The sequence below is a fragment of the Spermophilus citellus genome, assembly GCF_964194105.1.
Source record: "Spermophilus citellus genome assembly, chromosome: 7".
NCBI lineage: Eukaryota > Metazoa > Chordata > Mammalia > Rodentia > Sciuridae > Spermophilus > Spermophilus citellus.
Window position 1 is genome coordinate 84,591,391 of NC_138188.1, and position 13,277 is coordinate 84,604,667.

The 13,277-nt window shown below is 37.8% G+C and overlaps 1 protein-coding gene across 2 annotated transcripts in view; it reads left to right on the plus strand.

Moving 5' to 3' along the window:
• Positions 1 to 13,277, plus strand: part of COL8A1 (collagen type VIII alpha 1 chain) — a 150,685-nt gene that overhangs the window by 131,074 nt on the left and 6,334 nt on the right. For both annotated transcript variants that reach the window (XM_081300828.1, XM_081300829.1), the window contains exon 3: positions 11,989 to 12,319. In XM_081300828.1, the coding sequence (XP_081156954.1) occupies positions 11,992 to 12,319 (328 nt within the window). In that variant the 5' untranslated portion in view covers positions 11,989 to 11,991. The remainder of the gene's footprint in view (positions 1 to 11,988; positions 12,320 to 13,277) is intronic.

A 13,277-nucleotide genomic window follows, 5' to 3' on the forward strand; every position in this document is an offset into this window, starting at 1 on the left:
CCAGTTCTGGGAGGGGAGGGAAGAGGGAGGAGATCCAGTCTTTGAAATAGTGTTTGCACAGGGCTGGCAGGTGGGGAAGCAGACCCTGTCTTTGCTACCTACTTATTAAGAATACTCATGACCATGTCTTTGGAATCTCAGCCAAGGAGGCATTTGGTCTGCCTAATTTTCATAATCTGTCTGGAGCAGAGCAAGAATGAAAATCATTACCTTTCAAATTCTTCAAAATAAGACTGCAATAAAGAGTCATGGAATTTGTGCTCAAGATCCCTTCTCCCTCCTCCCTCTTCACCTTCTCCTCTTCTTCTACATTTCCCTTCTTCTTCTTTACTTAAATAGTAGCTAACACATAACACGTGATGCACTGTACTTGCATCAATTCCCTGAATCCCCTTAACAACCTCCTGAGACAGGTCAGATAGGTTAAGTAACTTGCATAAGATCTTATAGTTAGTAAGTGACAGAATCAGAATTTAACACAGGCTGTTTAGCTCAAAGTTAATGTTCTTAACCAGTACCCCCTCCCCCCCCCCCCAAAAAAAAAACAGTTCTTTAACCATCTAAGCTGCCCAATGTCTGCTTTTATATGTTTGTGATGAAAGTAAAAAGTACCTTCCACTCCCCTCTTTCCTCTACTGAGCAATTCCTGTTTATTCTTTATCTCTTAGTTCTGATACAGTTCCCCCTAGGACTTTGTACCTGACCAACTCCACATCTATTTTGTCTTTATTTTAATTTAAATCATCTAGAAACTTCTGAGAGTAGATCATTGGTTCACCTTTATTTATTTTTATTTCTGGCCTACTAACATAGTGTCTAAAAATTGAACAGAAGAATGCTGAATTAAGTAATTGAAGTAACCAACTAACACAGCGGAGGCAATCAATGCCAGGACTTAAAATGTTAAGCAAATTAAGGCATAAGAAATCTCCCAAATGGCCCTTTAGAATGAGAAATGTTGAGACCACCTGGTACAAAGGGTAGCCCGAGGCTGGACCCTGCCCCAAGGAGCATATTATGTTTGGGGAGGGGGGGAGAGGGTGCTGTTTTTCTGCCAGGTAATGATTTTTTTAAAAAGCTAAAAATTTTAAAGAGATTCACAGTGTGTGTCCTGATTTCTGGCTTCTCTTGATGATGTTGGAAGAACTTCTCAAACTAAGGGCACATGCCCAAGGCCAGCAAGATGTTTAAAGTTAGCCGCGCTGGCTTGGGAGTGACCATTGCTCTCCACTGCCACCAACTGACCAGCCCCCTCCACTCTCCTGTGCCCCTCACTACTTCCTCCAGCATGGGGTGCCCATTCCATCTAATTCATTCCCTGATTTTATAATTTAGTAAAAGGAGGCCTTAAAAAGGATATGAGGACATCATCCCAGAGAAGGTTACAGAGAAGACCCCACCATTCGGTGCCCTGTTCACACTCTCCAAGAAACGACATTGATGAAGCATGTTTGTCAATGAAACTCCACTTTTTTGTGAATTCTAGTGCCTCATGAGAGGTTTTGCTTATAAAAAACAAAGTTCCTTACATACTTCCAGCCTCCATAGTAAATGTATCCTTAAGACTTGGCATCTTTCACATAATTCTCTCTCCTTTCTTTTCTCCACTTCCATTTTTTCTGAAAAATGTTCAGTGGATTAACTGTGAAACCCTTATGATTTTTCCTCTCAGACAGCACATCCATCTCTCTCTCCCTCAAAATAAATTCCACCCTTTAAATAAATGGAACTTCCAAGACCAAGATAGCTGTGGCTTGGTAGCACTTTGTGTTTTGCCTGTTCAAAGGGCAGGATGTTACCACGTAGGCTAATTATCTAGACGGAGCTGCGGTTGAAAAGCGGTGGATTTTAGAGACTGCCCTCTCCGTGGCTGACAATTTATCACAATTTGGTGTTTTAGGCTTAGTCCCAGCTTGAGAACTAAATTTTTTAAATTTAAATTCATTGTTGGGAACAGTCCTGTGAAATGATTTCTGTTACTCTTGAACTACACAACAGAGGAAAAAAAACAAATCCACATTTTCACTGACCAAGAAATTATTGAATTGTTTTAGTTCTTTCATAATTCAGAAATTGCCAGGGCTCAACATTGCAACTTCAGCAGGACTGCTATTCTGACCAGAGATTAGATCTGTGTGGAGGTGGGTAAAGGGGTAAGAGAAGCCAATTTGGGAAGAAATTGATTAATTGTTATTATTTTCCATGTGCTGTTGATTTGATCTAATCTTTTGTCCATGTGTGATAAAAATCCTAGAGCTTGACTTTTAATATCACGTCACTCAAGGTTAAATGACTCAAATAATCTTTGCTAAATAAAATGTCAACAATCATACACACAAAAATAATGAGCCCAGATGTGAAGAAGAAAAACAAAAGTCAACAACTGGCCATTTTATGCCCTCTATCTCGTGCCTCTAAACCCACAGACACATATATACCCACACAGTTATTTCATTATTAAACATTTTGATATTAAACATCTCTCTGGAGAGATGAATTAGACTACATTTTGTTCCTTGGTTTGGGGGATTCTGTGAGTTTCACAGTTTCCCATGAAAATACCAGAATGAACAATCCATTGTCATAATAGCCTGCTCATTAAAGAGAATGCTAATAGGAGGTTAGCTCGCTCTCTTATCTTCTGAGTACACTAGTAGAGGATGTTCACAGAATGAGACAGAGAAAAGAGTCACCATCCTCAGAAATCACTGAAACACCCCTGTTCTCAAAGCCTCTCCCTCCTGCTTCCAGGAAGTACCTTTGCTGACTGGGAACTGAGCTTACTGTACTTCAACTTATAACATTCTCAATTTCCAAGCTCTCATCAGAACTTCTACAACTTTAATTCAAGTTTCCCCTAAGTTCTCAACCTTCTTGACTGAGATACTGTGCAATAGTGAAGTACCTAAGAAGACATACAGAATTGCAAAAAAAAAAAAAAAAAAAAAAAAAGGAGAAAAGTGGGAGTCCATATGCAAAGAGGGAGTCCCTCCCTCCCTCCTTTCCACATCCTAAGGCTGCCCCAGGACTCTCTACTCCTTAAAACTTAAAGGACCCAGAAGAAGGCCATTCAGGAAACAAATCATCAGCTATTTTGTCTTTTTATCTCATATGGTTTAAACTTCCTAGTTTCTATGACCTGACACACTTTGAGAATAAGCCTAATATTATCATTCTACTTTATTGAATTAATCCTTGTTACAAAGGATCACTTCAACCTCAGCTACCAACCTTTCACTGCCTGTCACAAAAACACGCCTGAGTTAGGTTTGGTTGAAGTTCACTTGTAATTCCATAGGTCTCAACAAGAGTTCAGGAGGAGTGCGAAGTGACTGTGGTGAAGAAATATCCTATGAAACTTATATTTTGCATAACACATTGTGATTTCTGGCTTCAATAAATATCTGTACAATGATTTGTTTAGTGGATTACGCTGGATGAAATTTCCCTACATATTTTTCCCTTGCAAAGACCTGAAAACATCATGATTTTACACTGTGTTCTTTACACAAACGATACAAGGGCGGAGAAGAAAGATGCTCACAAGAATACCAGAGTGTTCTACAGTCCTCCCTGGGACACCAGGAAAGAATTTTATTTGCTGTGCAACCCTTGGTCTTAGGAAGCCCTCACCATCGCTTACTTTACTACCTCTAGGTTTCATAGCTTCAATTCTTATAAAATGAAAAACCACAGCTTCTGAAATGTGACGATGTCACAACTCGTCACTACCCGCTTCCCCTTCCCCAGGTACATATTTTGTATTCATTTGTTATTCTTACATCAGGAGGCATAGTCAATACTTGCTAAATGACTTTGCAAGAATTTTTGAGCCTACACATTGTAGGAATACATTATAATTTACCAGCACTTTTAAAAATGTTCTTAGTAAGCCTCACATTTTTCTTCAATCTTTGAATATCGTTTTGATTTTTATTTTCTTGGTTTTTTAAGTCACATACCCTTTTTTTGTCCCTAAACTTTGTTTTTTATTTAATTTCTTTTTTTTTTCTAGTCAGGTACAGTTTTCTCATTATAGGAATATTTACAGAGAGGTTGTTCAAACTCTCCCTATTCCATCCCCAACTGGAATAGTGAAAAGCAACAAATTATGAGATTGATCTAACTTTTGGGCATCCAAAAGCTTTAACACTGAAACTCATAAATTCATTTAACTGTGAAATATGTATGTGTTCTTCACATTTACAGTTACCAGAAAACTTAAGAACCAGAGGGAACTTGAAGTCATCTAGCCAATGTCCTCATTCTGCAAATGAAGGAAATGACACCCAGTTGGGATAGGTGACTTGCTTAGGTCACAGCTAGATATTAGGTACTCTGTGCTTTGGAAACAATGATGCTTTCATATTATGGGAAGAAAAAATTCCACTTTAGAATTTTCTCTTGTAAGAGTTCTCTCAAGTGTTTTATAAACTGTTTAGCAGCTGACACTATTCCAGTTAGAGAAACAAAAGGAGTTAATTTCAGGCTTCAAATATGTGAGCTATTATTTTAAGAAAAATATTCTCCAGATGTTTCCCACCTCCTCTGAGAATGGAAAAAAGAGGAAATGAGCTTAAAGTTCAGCAGAAGAGATTCAGATTAGATATTAGGAAATCTACTGTGAAATACTGCAATTGGTTACTGGGAATGTTGTGAAATCTCCTCCTCTGGAGAGATTTTGGAATGTGGTGGTTGGCCATTCATTTCAAGGGGGTGATGTGGGTGGCCCATTTCTAGAGCTAGGGGCAAACCCTACTTGACTTCTCAAGTTCAGCAGGTTCCATGAGGTCATGTTGTGCCTATAGCTAGTAGGTGGGGTAGATGACTGCTCTTAATTATAGTGGAATTCAGGATTCATCAGTGAAGTTTATTATTCAAACTCAGTTGTACATTTATATAAGTTCTGATAGGTATAAATGGGCAGATGGACTACAGTCAACAAATGCCTATTGGATGGGCTTGCTCACTATCTCCATCGATCAGCATCTGATAGCCTTATTAATTTGGGCTCCATCTCAGCATATTTACTCAGCAGTGGCTTTCAGACATCATGAATAACTAGTCCAAAAAGTAGAGTGTGGGATCCTGGCCAAGATCTTGTACCATATATAATGGACAAATTATTTCTTTCAACCAAAAATAAAGCCTTGATATTTGGAGAACAAGATAGAGAAAGATGAGTGCAGTTTGACAAATCTCTACCTAATAAAACAAAGTAGAAAGCTTATTAGCTAATGTATTGGATGGTGGCCTCTAGAAGTAACCATACAGGAATTTTAGATTTCTAATTTGGAATACAATAGAGATAAGCAGTATTTCAGTGAAATAATCAATCATAAGTACAGGTTGGGGAGATATCAATTAAAACAATTTCAAATGTCAGAAAAAGACCTAACAAATGGGCCTGGGGTTGTAGCACAGTGATAGAGCTCTTGCCTACACGTGTGAGGCACTGGGTTCAATCCTCAGTACCACATAAAAATAAATAAATAAAATAAAGGTACTATGTCCATGTACAACAACTACAACAAAAATACCTAACAAATGGATATAGTATTAATGATATGGCATATTTGAAGTATGTCCATGGTGCCAACACAAAGTAAGTGCTCACAAATGTAGCTAAGAAGACTATAATGTAGATAATCACTGCCCCTCCATTCCCCAGCCATTCTTGGGGAATGACCTGTTTCTCTTATAGTCACTGGTTTTGCCCAGTGCCAATCTGGGCACAGCAGTGAATGGTTCTTCTCAATACCCAAAAATAATCCGTTCCCACCAAAGGATCAGGTTTTCAGAAGATTTCAACCTAGGGGAGAAAAAGGAGAGAATTTTAAATAAATGTCCTGTAACAAATATCCAAAATGTCTTCTCCCCACCCACACTACCTCTCCCCTGGAGATCTACTTTGATCTGCGTCTCCATGGGGGGCAATGAATGCTGCTCACACTTTGTGTCCTCAGGATTCACCTAAGGGGGACGAATTTTTCCACTCTCTCTTATTTAGAGTTGCTTCTATCTTTCCTTAAAAGCCAGGTGCCAGCTTATCTAGGCATAGAAGTCTCAATTCCCACTACAAAAATGGGTCTCAAAAAGCTTCATCTCAGAGAATGGTCACCACCCCACACCTGTGTCACCCTCTCCCACTTTTTCTCCAAAACATGTGAAACACCACATATTTACATATTTTACTTCTTATGCCTCCACCAAAGCATCATCCTCAAACTATTAAAAACACAATTCTCACATATGTGTGTGTGTGAGAACATAAGTCAAATTGTACTTAACATGATGACAAAGTTGATTTAAAACAAAATATTAAAACCTTTAGTTTTTGATAACCAGTAGATAAAAAGAATGTTAAGAATATGTGAAATAAGATACAACTAGTTAATATGATAAAAAAAACCCACTTGATCCTGACAGCGGTTAATTAGAATAGTTTGTAGAGTTATTAACATCTGTAATACTAATTGATTATGCAACAAAGCTAAACACCTAGTTAGTTGACACCAGCATAGCTTATCTAAATATTCTTAGCATTACAATAAAAAATCACACGATCATCCTTTGTCTTAGCTTTATAAGCAATTTGGGGATATGGTTTCTTAACATTCCCTTCCCAACCCCACCCACCATAAGAAAGCTACATGTGCACAGCCATATATGAACCAAAAAAGGTAAGTCTTACAAGTTGTTCAGATAATCTTTAAAAAGCAGCAAAGTGATATGACAAGACAACAAATTGCCATATGAGTGTTCCCATCATTTTTAATAATCAAATCAAAAATAGGAGGGCTTTCTGTTAACAACTGTCATAGGCAGGATTTTAAACAGAGAGTGCGGTTCAAATATTTTCAAAAGACCCTAACCATCCTAAGAGTAGTAATTGTGAAGGTCCATCAACAATCATCTAGAAAGTCTAAAGATTATCATACCTTTTCCTTGTCCTCAGGAACCTCATAGTCATGTTCAGTCTAATAGAAAAGAAAGAAAGAAAGAAAGAAAGAAAGAAAGAAAGAAAGAAAGAAAGAAAGATAGATAGATCAGTTAGAACAGCATTCAATTTTGTATTGAACTTTTAGTAGAATGTGTAGAAAAATGAGAATTGAGAAGGTGGCACTTGGGGAAGATGATCAGGGAGTGCCCTTATAAAAGAGATAAGTACCCTTATAAAAGAGACCCCAAACAGCTCTCTTGCCCCTTGTACCATGTGAGGATGCAGTGAGAAGATGATCATCATCTCTGAACCAAGAATATGCCCTCACCAAACACCCAATCTGCTGGCATCTCAAATTTGGACTTCCCAGCTTCCAGAACAGTGAGCGATAAATTTCTCTATCCAAGCCACCCAGTGAGGGTACTTGGTTATAGTAGTCTTGGCAAACTAATAGCCAGTTTATGGTATTTTCATTATAGAGCACTCAAATCTGAAATTATAAAATTTATTTTTAACCTATCACCTGTCTCCCCATACTAGAATGAGAGTTCAGTAAGACTTCACCTTTTTAATTGACCTCAGTTTGTTTCTCTTGTATCCAGGAAATTATTAACAATTGGAATCTGCTCAATAAATATCTATACGTAACAAATTAATTTCTCTGAGAAATGAAAAAACAGAGAATTTTCTTTGAGAGGCATGGAAAAACCCAGAAGGCAATTCTGGTGAACAATGGAAGAGGATTCTGCCTGACTGTCCCTGTCTTCAGGGGGCAAATATTAGGCTCTTGAAAAGCTAAAAATTTTGTATAAAGGCAAGAGTGGGGCACAGAAGACTGGCTCAGGAGCAGATGAGAGAGGCTTGTCCACACCACATAGCACAGATGCAGATGTGTTGTTAGCACTATGTGAAAGAGAAAGTTGGAATGAGAGCAAGGATTGAAGGTTGAAATGCTTTAACATTCTTTTGGATAGCAAGCCAAAATCTCATGAGGATAAATGTACGAATAGAATGCTTAGGAGTGTCTGAAATAATATATATCATGTTATCCTGCTATGTACATTATGAATCACAAGAGGGAACTGAAACTCACTGTGGCCCTCCCCAAATATAGGGAACGATTTAGGGCTTTTCAAAATGATTAGGATTGGCAACTCTGACACCAGAATAAATGGTTTGACCAGTCGCTTTTTCTTTTTTTTCTTCTTCTTCTTTTGCCATTTTTAAAAAGTATAGTTTAATGGCCATTATTGATTTACTCATGTTAGGTTTATCATTATTGCAGTTAACTTCACGTTTACTTTGGCTAGTATCCCTCTTTGAAAATCTGACATTTCAGTTGGTTTGGATTTGCCTTTTTGGTTGTGCTCCATTAATAACTTAAATTTTAATAGTGCTTTTTATCTTATAAAGAATTCATGTTAAAATTTTTACCCTTAAGCAGCTCTGAGAGATAGGCAGATATTATTTCTGCCTTATAGGTGAGGAAACTGAGGCATAGTAAATATAAAGGACTTGCCCAAGGCTACAGGCATGAAGAATGGCAGAGCTAAAACTATACTCAAATGCAAGTCTTTTGATTTCTACAATGCATTTCCCATATAACATGGCAGCTACCACTAAGCCAGCCTGTATGGCAAACGTCCAGTGTCTACACACATTAGATGTATTTTTATCTTCATGTGTACACATACTCCCCAGTTGTCAAATAGAAATTAAGGGGGGAAAATCAAGGAGAACTCACAATAGTGTTGTGTGCTGCATTCTCAGGAAAAAAGAAGCAAGAACACCCACTACCACCATTTCCTCCCAGCAAGAATTCTGAGGTCCCTTCTTCCACCAGGTGTTTGTATCTGATGTTCTTTGAGTGATTTGAGAGAGCCACCACGCCGCTCTGACCACCGAAAACATCCTCAGGGACAGGAGGGAAATTAGTAGGGATAAGTCAAGCAGTAAATTCTAACCAGGGCCCCTATATAAATATTCAAGTTAAAACTGAACAAAGTTTATTTAAATAAAGAGCCAGAGAAATGGCAGATGGCAGACCTAAGGAGTTGGTTTCAGGGAGAGAAAAGCCAAGCCTCTGACAGGAAGTAATGGAAGGAAAGCAGGATCCTACTGGGTCTTTGGTATTCAACTGGTCTTCCAGGCATTCTGCCTCCTTCCAGTTTTCCAGTACTTCACTAGATTGTCCTGGTTTGAAGATTATTAACTATAATCCAACACGTTCACTGAATTGAGGGAAGAGTGAAGGGCCAAGTGTGCCAGCTTATTATTTAAAAAAACATCACCACAGGTTTAAGATTTGATAATTGAATTCATGCATCCCCAAAGGCAGAATTAGGTCCCTGCTCATACATTACCAGGTATTACCACACATTTCCGGTGTGGAATAACACTTTCAGCTCTCCAAAGAACACCTTAGAGAAACTGAATGTTAGAGCTAGACAGGATCCAAAAGAAAAACTAAGCTCTACTTTTAGTAAATGGAGAACTTGTAGAGATTTTTGTTTAGATACACATAACTAGACAAGAAATAAGGTCTCAGTACTGAATTGAGTGGAAAAAGAAACAGATGTATGTATAATACTCTCTAATTTGTGTTTTAAATGGATGTATATTATATTGCCTATTCATAGATTATCTCTGAAAAACTATGTGGAAATAATAAGAAAAACTATTGCTTCCAAGAGAAGGGATTTGAAAGAACAGAAGTAGAAGGGAAATTTTTTTTTCCGAGAATGTTCTTTGAATAATCACTAATATTGAACACACCTGACACCCCTGCTAAAATAATATAAATTCCATGAGAGTAGGGCTCACTGGGCATATTATATTCATTTTTACAATCCCTGGGTGGGCCTAGCATTGTTTCTGGTAAGAATTCAACAAATTATTGTTGAGTACTTAAGGGCAGATTTTCTCTTTCCACCTAAAATAAATTTGGCTATTAATGAGTATAAATCAATATTAATTTGTGCTTTTTTTCCCAAATGTTTTATAACAATCATTCTTAGGGGAAGAGAAAATAACAGTTTTCTATCTGTTCTCATTTTACCGGTGTGTGTGTGTGACACACACACACACACATTACTCAGAATATGCTTGAAATAAAACAGTTCTTAAAAATACTCTAATTTATGAAATTAAGAAAGTTTTATAAATCATACTGCTGACAAATGTTTCTTCATTTTTTTCCCCGAAGGAGAAAAAAAAATGATTAGTTAGTATATTTAGAAAAACTGGAAAGCAGTGAATTTTGTGGTAGGGATTCATATTGAATATTTTCTTAGGTGCTTTTTATTAACCAATCCTTCTGCAGCTTGTTCACACTCTTGGCATTACCCTTGAATAGGATGTCGCAAATTCAACGCACATTTTCTAAGAAGTGGGAAACTATGATCCAGAATTAAGTAAGGCAGAAGTAAAGAAAACAAACTCCCATGAAAATGGAAATTAAATTACATATACAGAGAAGTTTTTTCAAAGTGTTCCGGAAGATTGTGAAAAATATGCTCGCTCGCTCTCTCTCTCCTGCCCCACAGCATTATGATGAGACTCCACTAGGATTCCAATTTTCATAAAGTCTCTTAATAAAGTACGAGAATACGGCGGGTGTAGGACCATGAGGGTACCACGGGTTGGGGGTGGGGCGGGATAACGGAGCAGATCCCAGGGTGCGTCGCGCTTGCCCCCTAGTGTGCATTTCCTCGTACTGCATCTCCCTGGGCTGTTCGTTCTTCAACCTAGAGTGAATCTAAACCGAGGTCTTCTCAAGATGGTTTTTATAAACAGTCAAACTTCGTTTGTATTTTTCCTGTTAACTGCTAATTAGTAAAGAGTGCTGTTAAAGGACTTAGAAAGAGTTTGTCTTGTTAATAGTCAAACATCTCCCTCTTATTTATGTAATGGATTTGCTTTGCAAACTCCTTTATTTCATAAAAGTGCAAAGATAAAATTTAATGGACTCTAAATCCAATTAACCAAATTCTAAACTAATGACATCATAGTATTTAAATCTAAAAAAGAAATGTTCATAGTCGTAATTGTGATTTTTTAAAAAATGACATTTCAGGGCTATTACATGGAACATCTTTTCTCCAACTCAGAAGACCTCTGCAAGTTTTGGTAGTGTTTGCTTTTACATTTATTTTACATTTACATTCATAGTTATATTTATTTGTGGCTAAATAAAAGCATACAAAAAGCATCTAGCAGGTGAAAAATCTCTGTCCCTGGCATAAAGCCTATAAATTCTTAACTATTTCCAGTTAGGAAAGAATTCTGGCACTTATTAACAGAGTATAAATGCCACCAAATTTGCAGAACCTAGCCTCTTAGGATTAGGTTTTGGGCAACTGAAGAACACCCCAATACAAGTGGAATGAAGAAGATAAAACAGTATTTCTCTATTGGGTAAACAAATTGTAAATTCAGGGATTGGCATGGTGCCTCCACATTCATCCAGAGCTAAAGTTGCTTCAAACTTGTTGCTTTACCAAGCTCAGTGCATACCAACCAACCTCTTGTCCCAGGTGCCTGATCCACACCAGGCAACATATCAGCATTCCAACAACAAAAGGAAGAAAGGGAAGAACATGCTCATTTCCTATTAGGATTCTTCTTGGAAGTTGCACTGATTGTAACTACTCCCAGTTCACCAGGACTTTGTCACAAGAACACACACCTAACTGAAATGTCTTCATTAAGGACTGCTGCTCTATTCCCAGCTGAAAACCAGGGCTTTCAATACTAGGTAAAAAGTGGGGGCAGAATTGATATTTGGAGACCAGAAGTCTCTGCCATAGCCTCTGTTCTCACCAGTTATCTTCTTTTGACAGAACTCACACTTCCGGTTTTTATTTTGATTTGTTTGGATGTTTTTTTTTCTGTTAAAAAGTACATCTTTATTCCACCTGCCTTCCATTCATTAAGCTCTGATATTAAAGACTTTACTTCGCCTGACTCTTCCCCATTCTTTCTCTAGGCAAATGGCAGTGCCTTGGCCTTCAGGTTTTCACCATGTTGGTGCATTCCTTCCACAGGTGATGGCTGTGCCACCTGGGCCTCTGCAGCTGCTGGGAGTGCTGCTCACCATTTCCCTAAGCTCCATCAGGCTCATTCAGGCTGGTGCCTACTATGGGATCAAGCCACTGCCACCTCAAATTCCTCCTCAGATGCCACCACAAATTCCACAATACCAGCCCCTGGGCCAGCAAGTACCTCACATGCCTTTGGGCAAAGATGGCCTTGGCATGGGCAAGGAGATGCCCCATTTGCAATATGGCAAAGAGTATCCACACCTACCCCAGTATATGAAGGAGATTCAACCGGTGCCAAGAATGGGCAAGGAAGCAGTACCCAAGAAAGGCAAAGGTAATCTCACACTGGTATGCTGTCATCAAACCACAGCTTTCCAACTTCTTAAATGATGGAGGGGGGTAGAAGATGAATTTTTAAAACTTTTATTTTAGGAATTGACATTTATTAAATTCCTACTTTGTTCCAAACTCTATTCTTGAAAAATTCAAGTCTTAAAGAAAGATTCATGGGTTTGATCACCAGCACCACACACACAACTTAAAAAAAAGATAAAATTACAATTTTATGTTTGATTTTGTTATTTTAACTAGCGTTAGATGAATCAAAATATATTTAATCACAAATACTCTATCCCCTTATTTATTTAATTTTTTATTTATTCAAACATTCATCAATTAGGACTGGGAATGTGGCTCAGGTAGAGCGCTTACCTGGCATGCATGAAGCCCTGGATTCAATACTTAGCACCCTCCAAAACTAAAAATAATTTAAAACAAACAAAAAAATTCAGCAACTATCCAGGGAGAATCCATTTTTGTGTCAGGCTCTGGGCCTGATGTTACAGGATAAAGCAGTAGAGGAAAAAAAGAAAGAAAGAAAATTGAAAAAAAGGAAACAAGTCACTCTTCTGAACTAGGGGAACAGTGTTGTAAGGACCAAATATGTTAAGAGAAAAAACACATGAAAACATCTTCCAAACTAGGTGTTAGATAAATGCAAGTGGCTTTAATACTGCTTTAATAAAGCTATGAATGTCAATCAATAAATCAGCAAAAGGGGATTAAAGAATGCAGACTGCATCTAGATGACATCTGAAGATTTGTCCCCATTACTTTCTGGGCATATTTATTAGTTGTTGAACATCTAAAAATGCCTATCACTATGACAGATGTTTTCTTATGTTTGGTCGGTTTATCTAGAGTTCTCAGAAATGCAGTATTGGTCTAAACTATGGAATCAACCTAGGTGTTCTTCAACAGATGAATGGATAAAGAAATATTTGGACTGTGAT